Here is a 20660-nt window from a genome sequence, read left to right on the forward strand (position 1 = left end):
TACATTTATTATTGATACATTGGAAAATATAAAGACCTGCCATTTTCTTAAATAAATCTTTGTCTCTCCTCATTGATCCCTCCTTATGGTCAAGTAATAGATTTTATTTAAAAATTTTCTATATTTTAAGCACATATGTATACATTTTGTATTTTTATATTATGACATTTGAAAATTATTCTTTTTTTTTTTTTGTGGTGATCTAGTGCTGATGAGCTCCTTCTAACTGAGATGATGTTTAATGGCCTCTTCAATGACCTGTCTGCAGAACAGGCAACGGCACTACTTAGCTGCTTTGTGTTTCAAGAGAATGTGAGTTAATAGATTTAACATACCTTACTTATTAATTCACACATCCTGTAACGTAAATATTATTATGGATATTTTAAATTATAAAAGTTTCATATTTACATATTATGGCTAATTTTAGTCAGAAATCACTATTTTAACACAAATATCTAAGAGAATATTAAATAATTAAATACATATTATCAGAAAGGAGAGTGAAATAAGATTTTATTTGTGGATAGTTGTTAATCATATTCCAAACCTTTAATTTCTTCTGTAACCCAGTGCATTGTTTGAAGATCTGGTCTGGTCAGATAGTCCTAGAAAGAAGAGGATGAAAGAATGAAAATAAAATTAGGCAAAAGAGTGAAAGTAAAAGGGGGTAGTGAGGTTAAATTAATATCTCTCCTCCCAGTAATGGAGAATAACTATGAAGCAACTGATTTTCTGAGTGGCTGAAGTCTGGTTAGTTGTCATAGGTAAGGTTTGAGGGTAGTGGCTATGGATTCTCATTGCTGGTTTTGCAGTAGTTTTTTCATTGAGTGGTTTCACAGTAATTTTTTCATTGAGTAGTTAGTTCGCTTTCAGCAACTCTTAAAAATCAGAAAATGGGGGCACCTGGGTGGCTCAGTGGGTTAAGCCTCTGCCTTCAGCTCAGGTCATGATCTCAGGTCCTGGGATCAAGCCCTGCATCAGGCTCTCTGCTCAGTGGGGAGCCTGCTTGCTCCCTTCTCTCTCTGCCTGCTTCTCTGCCTATTTGTGATCTCTCTCTCTCTCTGTGTCAAATAAATAAATAAAATCTTTAAAAAAAAAAATCAGAAAATGAAGTGCTTGGTGGCCCACCACAAAAACACTAATCTGTCTTTTACTTTATTCCAAAAACCAGTATGATTTGTTTAAAAAGTAAAATGCATGTTTTACATTTTGAACTTTATTTATTGTGGATGAAGTAGACAAAATAAGAAGACAAAGACATTTGCCCTCTAAAAATAATTTAATACTAATTTCTAAATTTTTATAATATCTTTTACCATGTACACTTAAACTTTCATATGAATTGTATGTAAGACAAACTTTTTTCAGTTCTGCCATTGATCTGTTTGTTAACTATTTCCTTATTTATGAAGCAGGTTGAATACATTACTTGTTGAAATAAGTAGGACCTTTTCTCTCCACTCCCTGATTACTGATTAGAATTCGTTGCTAGAGTGGCAATGATAAGAAAGAGGACAATAATCCCAAAACAATTGACACTCCTCTGAGAATGCCAACTCTGCACCTGTGAAGTAATTTGCATACGAGGAATTCATTACTTTACAAAGTACTATGTTTGGCTGTTGTTTTTCTTAGGTTCAAAATTTATTACATTAATTTCTGGAGTAATTTTTAAGAATATCTATCAGATTCTGTTTGAAAAGACCTAAGTTTGAAGATGATTTGGGAGATTGGTGCTCTTCTGCCTATGTCAGACTTTGTTTTATAGCTAATTTCTTGGATTTGTTATTCTGTTTTGTTTTTAATGTAGCAGTATAAAAGTCCTGTTTTGGGGCACCTGGATGGCTCAGTGGGTTAAAGCCTCTGCCTTTGGCTCAGGTCATGATCCTAGGGTCCTGGGATCAAGCCCTACATCAGGCTCTCTGCTCTGCGTGGAGCCTGCTTCCTCTGCTCTCTCTCTCATCTGCCTCTCTGCCTACTTGTGATCTCTGTCAAATAAATAAATAAAATCTTAAGAAATAATAATAAAAATAAAAGTCCTGTTTTCTGAGAGACCAAGTATGTACTTCCTCAAAGGGGTTGGACTTAACCAAACCATTATTCTGAAATTTGTGGGGAAGATGTTGCTATATGTGGTTAATTAAGATTTGTTCAGTGAAACCACACTGTGTTGTATGTAGTGTCATCAGTTTTTTGTGGTGGTGCCTTTCAACATCAAGATGGAAAATTACACTACAAGTCACATGGAATTTTGTTGATACTTTTAAAAGAATGTTTTCTGGCCACATGGAAAGGTTAAACTTAAGAGTAAAGTAATTGTTATAAATATGAAGAAGTCTGCTTAAAATACTAACTTCTTTTTCAAAATGAGTTCTTTCTAAAACTGTGTCCCTGCATTTTTTATATCATTAAAAGCAATTTAAAGATTAAATACGATCTTTAGAATATAAATATCATGTAACTACCAATATTTATTAAAAATCTACTGTGTGTACTGCCCAGATCTAGGCACTAGAGATATAGCAGGAATTTTTGCTTTCCTGATAATCATATGCTAGTAGATGAAGGTAAACAATAAAAAAGTATGCACAGATTATGTCAAATGGTGATGAGGGTTTTGGAGGAAAGTGAAGCAGAGGAGGCAGATTGAAAACACTGGGATAGGGTTACTATTTTAAGTAAGTGATTAGTAAAGGCCTCACCAAGGGAGTGAAATTTGAATTGAGACTTAAAAGGAGAGATGAAGAAACAAATTGTATATACACCTGGTGAGAGAGCATTGGTGAAAAAACATTTAAGTTATTTTTGTCAGGACCAGTGTCTTCTACTTACATTGACCAGAGAGGAAGTGGTCAGTAACTATTGACCATGGATTACTGAATATCAAAGATGTTAAGTAGTCTTGAGTTCATAAACTGAGTTGTTGAGTTCATGGTGACCATTTTGTTTTTTCATCATTCATCATGGTTTTTCTTCTTTTTTTTTTTAAATTGGACAGGAATAATACAGAGCCTAGGTCATTATTACATAATAAACATAAAACATGCATAGCAAAGCCAGTCCTGTATAAATACTGATGCTTAAAATAAAGGTGTAACTGTTGCAACTAACCTGTAATAGCTTTTTAAGAGAATTTACCTGTTTAAATCCTGTCTCTCACACACATACATAACATTTTTGTAATAATTTTGTTTTTGTGTAAGGCTACATTTGTCAGCCTTTGTTCACAAATAACCATCTTTATTCTAATCACAACAGAATAGGGTTTTGAGGATCTCACCTTTTCTTTCTCTTTGACAGGGTAGGAAGCCAACACACAGAATCCAAGCCACTTGTCCAAGTTCATTTGCCTAGTTAGTAATACCTGGGTAAAATAAAAATTGAGAACATGACTTTTAATGTTCTTTATCCCAAATTTTTGGTTTCTACAGAATTAGAGTTGCCTAGGAACCAAAACTATTTCAAAATCCAACTGTGATAAAATAGTTTATAATAGTTTTGATGTAACTAAACTACTTTGGGTGTTTATATTTGCTCTTACTCCATTCCATTTGTGGTCAAAGAAAATAGCTCATAAATTGTAAATTTAGCAGTGTAATATTTTCCTCTGAAGTATAATAATAATATAATTTAGGATGAAAGGAGTGGTAATTTTGCTTACATCAGCTAAGGTCATCAGAAACTCTAAGTGCTAATAACTAAGGTCTTATTATTTGATATTGATAGATAATATGAAAACTTTTTTTTTGTTACAATAGAAAACATTTTAAACTTCGGTTTTTACATCCTTTTTTTTCATAGTCTAGTGAGATGCCCAAATTAACGGAGCAATTAGCAGGACCACTTCGTCAGATGCAGGTATGAGTATGTTGAACTGCATGCTTTATGAATAATATATGTAAAATGAGCATTTTTGACAGTCTAATCCTAGTATTTATCATTCCACAGAGACTACTTCCTTCAAAGTTAAGTATGTTACTTGGTGTTAGTCTTGTCATTTAATGCTATATGTTGGTAACATCATTTGTGATTTTTACTTTAATAATTAAATATTCTCCCCCACCAGTGTAATAAACCATATTGAGTTATTGTGAGTGTAGATTTAACACTGTAGTGTAGATCGGCAATATCAACAACTCAGTCCTGCATTGTTTTCCTTGGTATTAAGAATGACATCTTAATGGACTAGAATTAGTTTGCTTAAGTTTTTGTATGTTCTTCCATTGTAGTTTACAACAAAATTTTAAAACATGTTTTCTCCTAAGAAATTAATTATCCTGGGTCCTTAAAGCCCCAGTAGCTTATAGTAATGAATCTGTATGTTCTATGATTTTCTTAGGATGAACTGATTTTATCTGCCTTTAACACTGGACAGAGAGGGAAATATGAACTATATGACACTGAAAGAGAGGGAAATGAATCATAAAAAGAGCCTCTTCAGTGGAACATTTAATATTCCTTATTACTAAGGATTTTAAACTTCTAGAACCAGGGAAGTTTGTATAGGACTAGGCAGTTTTGACCTTTTATATTACCAAGGAGAATAGAATGAATCTAAATATCTCAGTGTGGCGGGGAAGGGGGAGATTAAGATTTATATTTTTTAAAGGATTATTGAGGAAAAGCATTACTTTTCCATAGGGATTTGTATCTTTTTCAATCTGTTTGTTATTGATGTCTTTGAGGGTTTTTTTGGTTGCTGTTAATGAAAGACTTAGAGATTAGTTAAATGCTACTTTTGAATGACTTTAATGAAGAGTTTCTTTTAAAAAAAAAAAGTTTTAACTGGGTGAAAATCACGCTCTTGATAAATTTTTCTTAATTCAGTGTAATGGGGAAACATTACAGTTGGGTCACTTAGCAGTGGAAAAGGCACTGTAACTACTTAGAAGTACAGCATATCCAAACTGTGGGTGTAAGAATCTAGAAGAAAAAGGGGTCTTGTGGAATTCTGGCTCTGGAAACCTAAAGAAAAAAAGTACGCAAGTACTTTAAGTAAGGAAGAAATTTTAAGTAAATCTTTTATCTTCAAAGGAATGTGCTAAAAGGATTGCAAAGGTTTCAGCAGAAGCCAAACTGGAAATTGATGAGGAAACTTACCTAAGCTCATTCAAACCTCACTTAATGGATGTAGTATATACCTGGGCAACTGGAGCTACATTTGCCCATATCTGCAAAATGACAGATGTCTTTGAAGGTATGTTTAAATTCTGTATAGATACATTCCTTTCTTTCTTTTTTTTTTTTTTTTAAGATTTTATTTATTTATTTGACAGAGAGAGAAAGAGCAGGAACACAAGCAGGGAAAGTGGGAGAGGGAGAAGTAGGCCTTCTGCTGAGTAGGAAGCCCGATGTAGGGCCCGATCACAGGACCCTGAGATCATGACTTGAGCCAAAGGCAGATGCTTAACGATTGACCCACCCAGGCGCCCCCGTACATTCCTTTCTGATAGAAGAAATATACTCAGGATGGCATTTCTTTAACTAAATAAGAATAATACGTTATTTTTAATTTTTGGTAGTAAATGGAATGGTAATGACATCACAGATGATCTAGTAAGTAAAGTCCGTGTGAAATTTTCTTTTAAATCTCTTGGCAGTAATCTAAAGGCTTATTATATTAATTCCACTAAAAGCAGAGCTGAAAATTCTGTCCATCATTGCATTTCTAATAATAGACTTGACCTCAGTGAGATGCTGTACTTCAGCATGAATCAGATTAATGAGCAGTCTTTTTAAATAGTCATTAAAAGACTGAAGAATAATTGTTATTCAACTGAACAGAAATTTTAAGAAGAAAAAATAAAGGCAGAGGGAATGTAAGAAATAATATAAGAAGTGAAAAAAAGAGTATCTAAGGGAGACCATTTTAGAAATGTTTTACTCATTTCAAAAAGATTGGCTTATATAGAGAATTATGATAGTGAATGATATTTATCAAATTAGATATTTACATTGAACTTTTTTAAAAAAATGAAAGTAAATGAGCTTGGACTTCAGAGAGATAAGAGATTATTATAAGAATACTTAAAATGCTATTGTTTATAGCTCTGTTTTAAGAAAAATTGTATTTTTGACACTCAATATATATACTTTTTAACTGGTATTATTAAAGACTGATCGTTTACTGAGTTTATGAATCATAGATTTTTATGATGCATAGGTCAAACATCTCTGCAACAGAATATTAAAATTTTCTACTTTGAACCTTTACTCTGCTGAACTTCATGGGTTTTAAGGTTTAAAATATTAAAGTTTTTAGTAGTATATATATTTTTTATTATGGTATCTGAAATTTATTTCTAATCCTCCATTAAATGAACATTTAGTAATGTGGTTCTAAATCTTTTTCTGAGTATTCTCTTACTGAGACCATCATCATTTATTAAAGTGACTACCGTGTGCCAGGCATTTATATAATTTAGATCTAATCACCAAAATGGCAACTCAGGGTAGACACTTTACTTGGCACAAGAAAGCTGAGTTTTTTAAAAAGTAAATAATTTGCCCAAGATCATAGAGGTGTGGTATATGATGACACTATGATTTAAACCCCAGCCTCTGATTACAAGTCACATGGTAGTTAATAAGTTCATCTAAGCACCATAATGCCTTATCCTTGAATTTTGGATCACCTAGAGACTTCTTAAATCCTGACCTAGATTGTACCATCTCCATCCACTGACAGTTTGTTCTTGTAGGAATGGTAAGGAGGTCTGTAGTAGTTCACAGTGGGATGCAATAGCTGAGGATATCAGAAGAGGGAAGCATGACACTTGACCTTGCTTGTGAACACTGCTTCACACATAGGAACCGAGGTCCATATACGACCGCTTATGTGGTGTGAAGGTGTAAATGCAGTCATACAGCCCCCACCACTCTTCAGTCTGGCATCTTTTTGGAACATAAGGCTGAAACTAATGACTGTTCTATGCCGAAATAATTTTAAGATTTGTTAGTAGCTCATATTTATAGAATATCTGCTTCTCTGAGAAGTCAGACACATGACATAATAGTGGTTCATAGCAGAGAGTAGTTCCTTTTGTTTGTTTAAAGAAAAATCAAGGGGCAACAGACCTGTACATAAAGGGTGCCCTATAAAATTGTCCTTGTGGACTGTTTTTTATGTTCTTTGTACTTAAAAGGAAGAGTTGTCACAGTATAGGAAGACAGATCAGAAACTGCTAAAATTGATAAGGGTTTGCAGTTCTCCAGAGCCTACTGGCGTTCCTGAAATCCATTTTGCTCCCTTTCAATTCCTTAGAGTTATTTCTACATCACAGCTTGTGTGAGGAATCAAAGTTTAAAATCTGAGGAATTCCATTTGTAATTATAACTTGAAGTTTGCTCTAACATCAGTGTAATCTTCATGTATTTCTGGTCTGGGTGTCATTGTATCAGCTATACTTTTTCTTTCTAAAATTGGAATGGACTATATATTAACTCTTAGGAATAAAACAGCATAATTAAACAGCAAAAAAAAAAAAACAACTGAGAACCTTGATTTACTTAGGAGAGTATTTTCTTTTTCTAGCATACTGTGTGCCTCCCCTTTTTATCGTGCTGTTACTTAGTTCTTCCATTTCAGAATAGCTGTTCTCTCCTCATCTTGTTATTGTACATGCTTTATATAATTGGAAAAATACTATAATCAAAGCTCTAGCCCATAGTTTCTAACATTGTGTCTTTACTTTGATGGGCAGAAAATGATTGCACTGAAAGTTTAAAATGCCCTTCACTCAAACCATATTTGTTTGCAGTTAGATTGTTAATTTTCTTTTTTTTTTTTTTAAGATTTTATTTATTTATTTGACAGAGATTACAAGTAGGCAGAGAGGCAGGCAGAGAGAGAGGAGGAAGCAGGCTTCCCGCTGAGCAGAGAGCCCGATGCGGGGCTCGATCCCAGGACCCTGGGATCATGACCTGAGTCGAAGGCAGAGGCTTAACCTACTGAACCACCCAGCCGCCCCTGTTAATTTTCTTTTTATATGAAAATTTAATTTATATGAAAAATTTCCTTTATATGGCACTTCAAGTCATGAGCCTCAGAAGTAGTAGTTTTAAGTATTTTTCAAATATTAATTGGCACAAACTAACATTGTAATGATGAATACTATGTGTTTGAGGGGATGCCTAATACAAGAGAAGAACTTGTACTGTGACTCAGTTGAGGAATTTTCAAGACTTCATACAAATTATTATTTCTTCTATTATCACCCTGAAAAAAATGGTAAGAATGTAGTTATTTCTTATTTCTGTCAAACTAAATTGGGAAAGCAATTTGAAACAGTATTTGCAGAAGCTCAAGCCTAGGGTTTCAGTCTACTGATCTATGTAGTAGATCCATGGAAGCTTTCAGTGGCCATTAAATTTTATTTCTGTCTGAACAACAATAGTATTATAGTCTTTACTACATATGAAAGACTTGCTTTTCTACTCCTTCACCACAGTTGTTCTCCTGATGATGTGTGCTCTCACTTGAAACTGTTCACCATGTAGTGCATTCCGACACTGTCCTTCCACTTACACTCTTTTTACACCCTGTTTTTTTTTATTTTAAATTTTAAAATTCACATTTTAACTACTGTTTTTTTAAAGTACACATGAATTATAACAAATTTTGCACCCTGTGTTTTTTTTTATTTTAAATCTTAAAATTCACATTTTAACTACTCTTACACTCTTTTTAAAAATGCCTTTCAGCTGGCATAGTTGTATCCTTCCCTAGGTCAGGGGACATCAGTGTCATTAGGGATTTGCCAGTTGATTTGTTCTTAGAAATACTTCTGCTAATAATAATAGAGTGACCATTTATTAACGTATTTCTCTTTTACTTCTGGCAAAATTGTAGTACTAAATTACTTAGAAATTAGTACTTGATACTTACACATCTAATGAATAACGACTGAGACCCTAGTGGGAATCAGCACTGGTGCTGTACTTGGTACATTATGAGTAGCGGTCTCTGCTCTCCAGAAGGGGTTTAGCCTAAGCTGGGATCTTGTTCTTAGTATTTGCAGAAAAATATATTTGTGATCCTGACCTCAGTCAAATTCATTAAAACCACCTAGATAGGAATATTAAATCAGATTCAGGACATGAACTATGGGGGACCACTTTGTAGAATCCCAGAAAGCTAGAGATGGAAACAATATTCAGAGAAAGGTGTTGCTTTCCATCCTCAATGAGAATAATACTGTTCTGTTCAATAACCAGATAAATCTGATGATTGCATGTGTACCCAAATGTCCATTAGTGGATGAATAAATTCTGGTATATCAGTGTAATGTAGTATTCAGCTATAAAAAGGAGTGAAATACTGATTATTGCTACAATGTGGGTGAAATTGAACACAGTAAAGTTCTAAGTTAAAAAAAAAAAAAGACACAGAGGCAACCTCTTGTATAATTCCACTTATAAGAACTGTCCGGAATAGGCCAATCTGCAGAGACAAAGTAAACTAATGGTTGTGGGCCAGGGGCTAGAATAGGAAGTGAAATTGAATTCTGACTAATCACTGCCCCCCCCTTTTTTTTTTTTAATTGTGACAGAACTTACATAACAAAATCCACCATTTTAAATGTCCAGTTCAGTGCCACTGATCATTTTCACCTCAAGTTTACATTACCATTCTGGAAGAACTCATATTAAGTCATCCTTCTGATTATATTATTCAGTGGTTTTTATTGTATTCAAAGTTTCCTGATCTAATTTTAGAATATTTTTATCACTCACAAAGTCGTCACTCCTAACTTAGTAATACAGCCCCTCACATAGTAAATGGCACAGCTGAAATGTAATCCCTGGTCTGTCCACTTCCAGAGATAATGGACAGGAAGTGTTAAGTATCTGCAGCAGCTCTGCCCCCAGCTCATAGGTTGTCACTTGTGCATCATAGGAAAGGGAGAAAAGCATTAGGTCTGTCTTCTTTATCTGGAAACTCATGTACCTCTGTCCTTTACCTTATTCTTTCTTCTTTGGAAGATGGACCCTTCCGCCCTTGCTCTGAATTTCAGGGCCTTGCTTCACTCTTTTCTCCACCTTCCTCAATCTTGCCATTAATAATAGGCTTACAGTTTTCATCCACACCTTCTTCAGCTACAAACATAATCAGGTGCTTAAGAGAAAGAGCACAAATCCTGGCCATAAATCCTACTCACTCAGTTAAATGATCTTGGGCAACTTACTTAACTGTCCCTCAGTTTCTTTGGCTATAAAAGGAGTGTAATAGCTCCTTCCTCATAGTGTGAGGCTAACGTGACGTATAGAGAGCCTTTAGCACAGTGCCTGGCACATAGCATTCAGTAAATGGCAGCTGCTGCTGTCAGTTTGTCTTGGCGGGTATTTTGTTGTCATCACTCTCAATCCCTCCTTCCTTTTACAGCAGGGACTCAGGACTAATTGAGAACAGACCACCTTTAGTTCCTTACCTGCCATTTCCATCTTGATCCATGGTAATATCTTAGTTTGTTGAAATTACTACGAGACTCGCCTCTCGGCCTTTTGGCTAAGATCAGGTGAAATTACTACAAGACACCAGTGACTTTAATTGCCAAATTTAGAAAACAGACTCCTTTATTTGGATCCTACTTGCCAATTTTTACTGCTTACTATTTCTGGAAACTCATTAATGTAAATTCTTTGTCACTACCTGGCAATGAAGATTTTTATGCAAGTGAAAAACTTTAGCATAAGGCCTAAAAAACTTTAAAAATTTGGGGGACCTGGCTGGGTCGGTGGGGTAAGTGGCTCTTGATTCCATCTCAGGTCATGATTTCACAGTCCCGGGATAGAGCTCCATGTTGGGTTCCGTGCTCAGTAGAAAGTCTGCTTGAGGATTCTGTCTCCCTTTGCTGTCCTCCCGCAACCACCACTTGCACATGCGTGCTCTCAAACTTTAAAAACTTAAAAATATAATTTTTCTTTAAATATATGAATTAGAATTTATAAGGTAATATACATTACAGAGAATTTAGAAAATATAGATTTTTTTTAAGTTTTATTTATTTATTTGATAGAGATCACAAGTAGGCAGAGAGGTAGGCAGAGAAAGAGGGGAAAGCAGGTTCCCTGCTGAGCAGAGAGCCCGATATGGGGCTCAATCCCAGGACCCTGGGATCATGACCCAAGCAGAAGGCAGAGGCTTTAACCCACTGAGCCACCCAGGCGCCCCGAAAATATAGATATTTCTGTGAGGCACTATGATATTGGTAAATGCCTGGGCTCTAGAATCTTCGGTCTGGATTAAAATCCTGCCTCCATCATTTACTCCTGGCTCTGACCTTGGTCAGGTTATGTATGCAACTTCTCCTTCTTCTTTTCCCTCTCTGTAAAATGAGGACGAAGACAGTACTTGATCCAATTGTAAACATCAAATGAGAAGTTTTACATGAGATAATGTATTAGAAGATCCGCCACAAAATAAGTGCTCAGAAAGTGTTGGATATCACCCTTTTTTTCCTTTCTTTGATGCCTAAATGTAACTAGGAACATTGGTAACTTTACTCTCCAGTAATATAAGAAAGTCCTGAGGGTTATTATAAGATGTGTATATATGCAATTGGTTGGATTTTACAGAATTTGTCTCTGTTCTGGTTGCCATTTTGCTGTTGACTCTTAGGAAGTCCCTTGCTAGGTACTAAATAACTTTGACAGCGTTGTGTAGTAGAAATAGACTATATTTGAAGGCTGGAGTTTTCTCCTAGAATTCATGAACCTTTTAATGAGAACAGGACAAAAAAAAAGAAGAAAAAAAAAGCCCAATGGGCTTGGAATATTTTGGCTGAAGGGCTGTATCGTGACATTTTACATTCCTTCAGAGTTTTGCCAATGTCAAAGAATTGGTACATTTATCTCAAGTGACAAAGTCAGAGTTAGGTAGAGGATACTCTTTGTTTAAATAGTATTGAACTCAGGCTCAGTGGGTTGGGGCCTCTGCCTTCGGCTCAGGTCATGATCCCAGGGTCCTGGGATCGAGCCCCGCATCGGGCTCTCTGCTCAGTGGGGAGCCTGCTTCCTCCTCTCTCTCTCTGCCTGCCTCTCTGCCTACTTGTGATCTCTGTCAAATTAAAAAAAAAAAAAAAACCTTTAAATAGTATTGAACTGAATCTAAAGTAGGCAAACATCCTATAAGGTAGCAGATGGCAGGGTACTATCCCCATTTGTCTTTTAAGGTAACCTGTGTGCTGGTCGTCTTCATTATCAGCGTCATCCGACAAACCTCCCAGAATGTGAAAGTAACATCACTGCGTTTTCATTGCTCTCTCTCATTGGTGGGTACAGCAACGAGGAAAGTTGTCCTTAGGGGTGCAGGCCCTTCTGCGGTATTATCTTTGGCTCTTGGAATTGTCCCACAGGGAGAGAAGGTGCTTGGGCATGTGTGTGGGCACCTGCTGCTGGATTATGCCGATTCTCTTGGGCAAATGGCTTTTATCTTTATCTAAGCTCAAATTATATCTTCCTTCCTGAGTTAACTCTCCCCACTTTCCCCCCAAGTACTGGGCACAGTGGAAGAGAACATGGAGGGCATTAGGAGAAAACTCAACTGTGCACACAGTGTGTTATAAGAACTTGATAAATGTTGATGGATTAGTTCAATGTTAAAAGGAGTTAATAATGGTAAGGACTTAAACTAGAGGAGTTCATACCTCGCATATCAGACTGATATTCTTCTAATATACTTCACACATTAAAAATAAAGTCCCAGGACTTTTAAACTTAAGCAGATAGCTCTCTGAGAAAGGATCCCAGGCCCCTTGCTTGCTTAAGTGTGGTAGAAGTCAAATGATGTTTAGCTCAAGTGTGGTAGAAGTTAAATGATGTTTACAGCTTCAGCTTTGATAAAAACAAAACAAAAAAACACGGATCTCAGGGAGTCAAATCCAGTGGGAAGAGACTTCTCTTCCCCTTTGTGTTCCCTTGAGGATACACGGTATGAAGAAAGCACTGGTAAAAGTCTAAGGTCAAGAAGAATGAATGATTGCAGCTTTAAAATGACAATACCTGATCCTGCTGTTCGTCCCCTGCTTAAAAATCTCCAGTTGCATTCTCTTCACCGGATGATATACCGGATGGTATCCAGTAGGCCGCCCTCAGGGTCCTTGAGTAGCTGCACTTTTGTTGCACTTCCCTGCATTGGCCCAGTGGTCTTCTTTTGTTGCTGACAGAGACCTCCTCATGCTTACAGACCCAGGTCATAGGTTTTCTTGGTGCCCTTAATCCAAAGTTGCTCTCCCCCCGCTCCCAGGGCATTTTGTGAACTTACAAGAGCAAATGTCAACACATTATAATAAATTAGGACTCTTTACCATTAGCCAGGGATGGGAAATTAAAACTTTGTATCTCTCCTAGTGCCTACCAGGCATCCAGTTAGGTCTTCAACCTCATTTACTGGATGGGAAGTCCCTCAAAGTACTATTAGTTAATCATCCCATGTTCTCCTACCTTGCCTCTAACAAAAGTTCCACTGTTCTGGTTATTTTCATTTTACAAGTGATTTGTTTCCTTTCTCTACAGGCAGCATAATTCGTTGTATGAGGCGCCTGGAAGAACTGCTTCGACAGATGTGTCAAGCAGCCAAAGCCATTGGAAACACTGAGCTGGAAAACAAATTTGCAGAAGGTCAGTATCTAGTCTGTGGCCCTTTTCTAATCATTAAGGCAAATCTTTTGAGACCTGAGTTCTTGGCCATAACATAGGAAGACATTTTCAGATGCTCTTCACTGGAATGCCATGGAGGGCCATCTAGTAGTAGTTTTTGTGGTTTTTTTTTTTGTTGTTGTTGTTTTGTTTTGTTTTTTTAGTAGTATTTAAATAACATTTTAGAGTGTGTCTCTGGGAAAAAGTTTCAAGATTTTTTATATAATCATTTATAAATATTTATTGTGTGCTATGTGCAGCATGGTTTTAAGCACCAGGGGATACAGCAGTGAACAAAAAAACCACAAATCCCTGCCTTCATGGAGCTTACATTCTAGTGTGAGGAGACATAAAATAAGTCAACAAAGTATTTCAGGTGGTGCTAAGTCTATAGTAAGAAAGGAAGAGACAGTAGGAATTGAGGGATAGAGGAGATGGGCTAGGGCCCCCACTCAGAAGGTGGTATTGAGGCCCTTCACGTATGCCTGATAGATGTAAGCAAGAGCAAGAGACCAATGTGGCTAGAGCAGAGTGAGGAGTAGAATAGTAGGAAGGAGAAAAGAGATGATCCTGTTACCCGTCAGCCCCTGGCTTTTTTGTGAAATGATTGGAGGTTTGACCACAGGAGTGGTGTGCTCTGGCAGTTCTTTGCTGTTTCATTGTAGGGAAGTCTGCAGATTAGCAAGGTGGAAGCAGGAAGACCGGGAAAAACCAGATGGCCAGTCCAAGGTGGTAGTAACTAGAGGCAGGCAGGGGGCCGGAGGGAGTATATAACCTGCGTACAGTTTGTTCCGTCTGAATATTTGCCAAGAAAAAGGGCTGTGAGTTAATACATTAAAGAATAGCAGCCAGCCACCTTGTCGCTTTGAGTTAGTTATTCATATAGTCACAGTCCCTAATGATTTCTGCTAACCAGTGTCCTCAAAGGTGTGCAACAACTGGGTACTGTTTGTTTCCATATGGTTGATGGGGCAGGCCTATTTAATCAGCCAGAGTTTAGTTATGTAAACTTATTAAATAATAAACTTTGTCCTGCCTTAGTTCAGAAAGAATCTCACGTGGTAAGTGAAAATAAAGTGTCTCCTGGAATAGGCTGAAAATTCATGCTTTGGGGTCAGCTAACTGCCTTTGACGGTTTAGTCCTTTACTTCAGTGAGTCTTTGTGCATAGTCTGAGACACGGTCTCAGCCCTGCGCGCACACACACACAGACACAGGGTACTACCGAGTCTAGGGTCACAAGAGTAGGAGTCTGGTTTCTAAGTTACCCTGCTCTTCTCTTAGACCAACAAGGCTTTGTGTCATCAGGATTGTTGTATTAAAACCCCACCAGAGGGGAATTACAATCTTTGTGATCTTGGAGGTTTAAACTGTCTTTTCTTTTCTCTTAGGAATCACCAAAATCAAGAGAGATATTGTGTTTGCTGCCAGCCTCTACTTATAAAGAATTAGCTAAACGAATGTGGGATTTAAAATTTTTCACCACCTGATTACAGTTGACTACAAATGCTTACAGAAATGTTTATTTGGTTCTCCCATTTCAAGACCGTTGTACTCAGACATTTTAATATGTATTATACTTCAATCAGGCATCATCCAAAGAAAGCATATTACATACACATTTGTACATAAGCATTACATTTTTTTTTTAATAAAAAATGTATAGGTGGGCATTGTTTTAGTGAAAGGCTTGAAATTTTTTTTTTTAATGAACTTAGAGCTATTAGAGAACCACTGTGTTAAATGTAACTATATACACAGGTAAAGTGGGCATCCAAGAGGTATAGCAGCAGCAGTCCCTTAAAGGCTTGTATACCATGAAGAAAACTCATCCTCTTGTCTTCTGGTTGCAATCATTTTCCTTTAGAAAGCAGGCCAGCTTCATCTGGGCACTCTGCTACCTTCAAGGTTGGTGACTGTTCCTAAAGTGATTCCCTGTTGTTGGTGTTTCATGCAGAGTTGTATGGGAGTCCTCCTCTTTCCTTTCTTTAAAAGAATTTCTGTTCTTGAAGAAATCGGCTACATACACTGCCTACAGAAAACAAGTTATACTTAAATTACATCATTAAATACTTTTATCCCATTCTCAGTTTAAAAACCATATACACAGTTGGAACAGGCAGTTGGCAAAAATAAACCCTATCACAATGAAGGGGTACCAAAAAAGGGGGGGGACAAACAGAGTTAGAAAAAGATGGTTTTAAATTGAGAGTTGCTTAGTTAGGTCTTGAGTAAATAGATTTACTCTGTTAGCACTTAGGTTATTCTGCAATTCATGCCAAAATGAAACTAAACACTATAGTAGTAGCCTTTTACCAAAGTACATTTAGTTAAGATTTTTGTAACTTTTGGAAAGAGCAACATAGTTAATAACATCTAGTGATTACCCAGTAAAAATTACTGAGCCACATTATCTGCCTTTGGATAGTTTTCTCCCTGGGACAGGATTTCTACTTACTCCTCCCAGTGTTTATCAGTATCTAGCTGTAGGCTGCTGCCCTGTATACTTACAACTAATATTGCAACCAGGGCTCCTTGAATGAGTCCAGTCAGTACATCGCTCCAGTGGTGTTTGTAGTCAGAAACTCGAGAGAGGCCCACATAAATGGACACAGCAACAAGACCAAATTGTAGTGTGGGGCGTAAGAGTCTTGCCCAGTCTCCCTTCATCCTGGCTTGAAGGTAAAGCTAATAGAGAAGATAGGAATAAAGAGAAGAGCTCAACATACCAACTGGAAACTTCATACATTTTAAGTATCACCACACCCCGAAAGGGTTGGTGTTTTACATGAACAAGTCATTATATATTAATAACCATAACTAATCAGAGTATAAGTTCTACATAGAACAGGACTTTAGGCAAGCATTCTTCTGTTCATCAACACCTGCAACTTAATCCTTTTAAATAAGCCAAACAAAAAGTGATTGCCCCAGAAACTTGTCTTTAGAACAGTTCATTACTTTTCCTGTCTAGATGACTATTCAAACTGTAAACATGGCAAGGGGTGTCCATGTTCAGGACTTCCAAGGATTTCAAGGGCAGCTTCTCCTCTTGCATCTCTTGTAATTCTGATTCACAGCCAAGTGTTATCCTTAGTCTTGGGACAAACTGCTAGCATTCTGAGCATAGGGTGTCTTTACCCTGGGCCCAGCTGCTATGTTTTCTGCCCAATCTATCTAGAGATTGAGTTTGTTTAATTGATTCAATTTACTCAAGAGTTCTGCTCACCTCAGGTTATTTTAAAGGGCAGTGGAGACTACATAATCTGTATTTTAAGTAAATCTAATACTCTGCCTCAATAATACAGATTCTAGTTGAGCCCTGACCCAACAGTGAATTAGTCTTTGATTAGCACCTGTGCTCTGTAATCTTTTAAGTTCCATGACTTTTCCCTGTACTCATCAGAACTGAGAATTTCCCCTTTTCTGTGTCAGCCTGCCTTTGACTTGGGTGCATCTCTAAAGACTGTGATGCAGAAGGGTTTGGATAGTTTTCCTACCATTTTCTTTCAACAAATCTGGTCTCTTTAAAAAACAAAAAAATGTTTTGCCTTATTTCTATCTAGTAAGAATATGGTTTTAAAATATATTTTAAAACTTCTGTTTGGTAATTTGTGACTCATAACAATTAAATGGATTCCAACAATTTATGAATGGCTATGCCCATAGACACTGCCTACTTGAAGTAGCTATACAGATCCATTCCCAGTTGTTTGTGCACTGCTGTGAGCAAATATTCAGTTCTCGGCAGCTGGCAAAAACTCAGATTGTCTAATTTTATCGAGTGTTTTATAGTAGAAACATCTAATTGTAAAAGAGCATACCAGTTGTTCAATTGAATTGTACTTGTTAGCTGGTTAAAGTGCTCCTGGCTTTCTGCAGAGCCTCTCCTTTCCCTTTTTGTTGTTGAAACTATAAAAATGTAAACAGTAAGAGGCTTGTCTCAAGTTCTGAAGTTGGTTCTGGCTGAAGAAAAGTTTGCATCTGGAACTGAAGCCAGTTAGGTAACACAACCATGCCAGTAACATTCCCCTCACTAGGTTCTAGCTTCATTGGAAATGTTTTATTCTTTTAAAGAGACTAGTACTTGGACTGGGGCTGAAGTTTTGGATGTTAGTCCCCAAAAGTTCAGCTGTCCCTCTTTTGATTATTTAGCTGCCTTTTCATATATCTGTTAAAAGCATGGGTTCTTCAGACTATAAAATTATATACCTATGAATTATAAATACTTACATGAATGCACCTTAGGGGAAACTGCACCTATCTCTGTTAAGGACATAGCATGAAAGAAACAATACCAACTGCAAAATGGATTTACACTTAGTCCTAGTTTGTGCTTCCAACCCAAAGAAAACTCAGGACTTTGAAGATCCTTCCTCACTTAGGCTTCTAAAATCCTTCTGACAGTATTTTCCTTCCAGAGACCCTCACTTTAGGTAGCTTGCCCCCAAATTCCTCAACATCCCTGTGAAAAGAATTAGCATTCACTTATGGACTAGTACCCAAGCTTCCATGTACTTTAGGTGAAACCCTCACCCTTCTAAGTAGCTAGTTTTCTCCTTACACATCTACCCAAGTATAGATGTTACCCTCTTCTCTCGCTACCCAGAGATGATTTCACCCTGAGGGGCTACTAGGAATCTCCCCATTGTGATTTTACCCCTAACCTTACCCTCCCCTCCAGGCTCTGGCTCTTCTGATGACTAATGGCCATGGTGTGTATGCAGGCTGTGGTCACAGAACAGTTCTCAGCTCTAGGTGAGACGGACTAACTGGGTGTGCTTCCTGCTCTCTGTTTCCTCGAGTCCAAGATACTCAGTGTAGCTCTGGGAAGACCAGGTATCACGACAGCCCTGTTCGTCGCTGTGAAGAATCCTCCATTTCAATAGATGCCACGGAGCGAAACACACTGAGTTTCCTGGACCTTGGACCACTTGAGTTCCACAGCGGACACGCCCACAACTCCAGACATGGACAACTTTCCTCCCACGCTGCCAGCCAGAAGTCTTTTCCTCCATCAGCAGCTTCAGCAGAGTAGACAGTGTTGTCTTTCTGGTGGCTCTGCGTTAAGCCTTTCCCGGGTTCTGCAGTGCAGATCTTTTAATACCTCACCCTCTGGAGGCACTAGAGATTTGACTTCTTCTACCACTCATTTAACTCCTTCCCAAAATCATTACCTCTTGCCTGTTCTCTCCTTTTCCATTCTTTCATTTTGTGGATTATCACTTTTTTTTTCTATTCCTTGTCCTTTAAGAGGAAAGAGGACAGACAGTGTATGTACCTTTAAAAAATAAGACTCTATTGAGGGAAGTCTATGTTCATAACTGTCTCAGAGCAACAGTGTTGGAAGCTCTCACCACTGTTCTACTAGAACTAGATACAGGGACAGAACTTCTGCTTTAATGCTAAAGCTTATAATAAAAAGACTGTAAGTCCCTGTCTTTGAAAACTCCACTCTCCCACCTTTCCCACTCCCCACACATGCATTTGCTAATCACTTATGCACTGAACACATCCACGTAAGGAAGTCAGTTGCTTCTCTCTTAAAACTCAGAAGAGCTAAGGAACTCTACACCCGGTGTTTTGTACGGTTCAGGATAGACTCAGTGGCAGTGTCAACGACTTACAGATTCTCCTCTTGGGGGAACCCTTCTTCCACAGACACAGTTGGAGGGGGAGCCCCATCCGGACCACACTGCTCTGCCTTCTCTTTACAGAGGGCACTGAAGATGACCTATGACAGGCCTGATCCAGAGATCTGCTGGGCTGTATTCTCCCTCTGGAATTTGCAGAAGGATGAACTAGTTCTCTTTTTTTCAGAATGTATAGAAAGAGCGCCTACAGGGTACAGGATAGGCTACCTGCAAACTAAACTTACAAGGAAGCAAAAGCTATGGTTAGACAAGGACAGCAACCCATGACGAGAGATCAAAAAATGGAGCAGAGGGACGCCTGGGTGGCTCAGTGGGTTGGGCCACTGCCTTCGGCTCAGGTCATGATCCTGGGGTCCTGGGATCGAGTCCCGCATCGGGCTCCTTGCTTGGCAGGGAGCCTGCTTCCTCCTCTCTCTCTGCCTGCCTCTCTGCCTGCTTGTGTATACTCTCTCTCTCTGACAAATAAAATCTTTAAAAAAAAAAAAAAAAAAAATGGAGCAGAGTGGCAGCCACACCAAAAAGCCAGGCGGCCAGTGAGACAGGCGGACCAAGTCCAGTTCCTGGTGGTGTGCTAGTTCTAGCCCCTCTGTGTCTTCACTGTAAACTGTTTTGGGGGCACCTGAGTGGCTCAAGTCAGTTAAGTGTCTGACCCTTGATTTTGGCTCAAGTCATAATTTCAGGGTCCTATAATCAAGCCCCACATGGGACTCCCTGCTCAGCAGGGAGTCGGCTTGTCTCCTCCTCCCTCTGTCCCACCCCTGCTCATAAGCATGTGCACGCTCTCGCTCTCCCTCTCAAATAAATAAATCTTAAAACACAGACCTTTTTTTCTCTGGGAGATGAGTCAGTTGCTTACAACCAAAAGATAAAGTGCCAACTACTAGCTACCTCTGTGTTTAATCAGAATCCCATTTTTTTTTTTAAATTTGGATTTCTGTAACTTGAATGATGAGTTTTACTTTTTAAAAAGGTAAGTTTCAATTGAGAAGGAAAATAGTATTTATACACCAGTGTTCAAACTGTGAGAAAAACTTGAAAAACATAATCCCATGGGAACAAACATTAAATGTCTACTGAACAAGAGCGTTCTGGTAGTGGGCATGGGATTTACTTCCATGACTTCTTTCTACGTACAGTACAAGGTGTGCACCGCTACCCTACCCTAAGCCAAAAGTGGTTCATCTACCCATCTCTATCACTCTCTCAGGGCCATTTTAAGATTCTTTTCTGAGCATGCTTCAATTTGGCTTCAACTGACCTGCCCCATGGGGATTTTGGTCCACTGGTGGACAGAGTACTGCCTAGTGAGAAATTCTAGTCTCTGGATCCCTCCCGATCCTAATATCCAACCTTCTGGTGAAAGAAA

The 20660-nt window shown here is 37.9% G+C and overlaps 2 protein-coding genes across 3 annotated transcripts in view; one reads left to right on the top strand and one right to left on the bottom strand.

The window, feature by feature from the left end:
- MTREX (Mtr4 exosome RNA helicase) overlaps positions 1-15313 on the top strand; it is a 102954-nt gene extending 87641 nt beyond the window's left edge. Inside the window, exons 23-27 of the mRNA XM_047729478.1 lie at positions 207-312; positions 3805-3861; positions 5038-5200; positions 13519-13623; positions 15032-15313. Of these exons, the coding sequence (XP_047585434.1) occupies positions 207-312; positions 3805-3861; positions 5038-5200; positions 13519-13623; positions 15032-15084 (484 nt within the window). The 3' untranslated portion in view covers positions 15085-15313. The remainder of the gene's footprint in view (positions 1-206; positions 313-3804; positions 3862-5037; positions 5201-13518; positions 13624-15031) is intronic.
- PLPP1 (phospholipid phosphatase 1) overlaps positions 15266-20660 on the bottom strand; it is a 101029-nt gene continuing 95634 nt past the window's right edge. For both annotated transcript variants that reach the window (XM_047729479.1, XM_047729480.1), the window contains exons 5-6: positions 16152-16328; positions 15266-15672 (exon numbers count right to left, since the gene is read on the bottom strand). In XM_047729479.1, coding sequence (XP_047585435.1) covers positions 15544-15672; positions 16152-16328 — 306 coding nt within the window. In that variant the 3' untranslated portion in view covers positions 15266-15543. The remainder of the gene's footprint in view (positions 15673-16151; positions 16329-20660) is intronic.

The sequence above is a fragment of the Lutra lutra genome, chromosome 5 (assembly GCF_902655055.1).
Source record: "Lutra lutra chromosome 5, mLutLut1.2, whole genome shotgun sequence".
Lineage (NCBI taxonomy): Eukaryota > Metazoa > Chordata > Mammalia > Carnivora > Mustelidae > Lutra > Lutra lutra.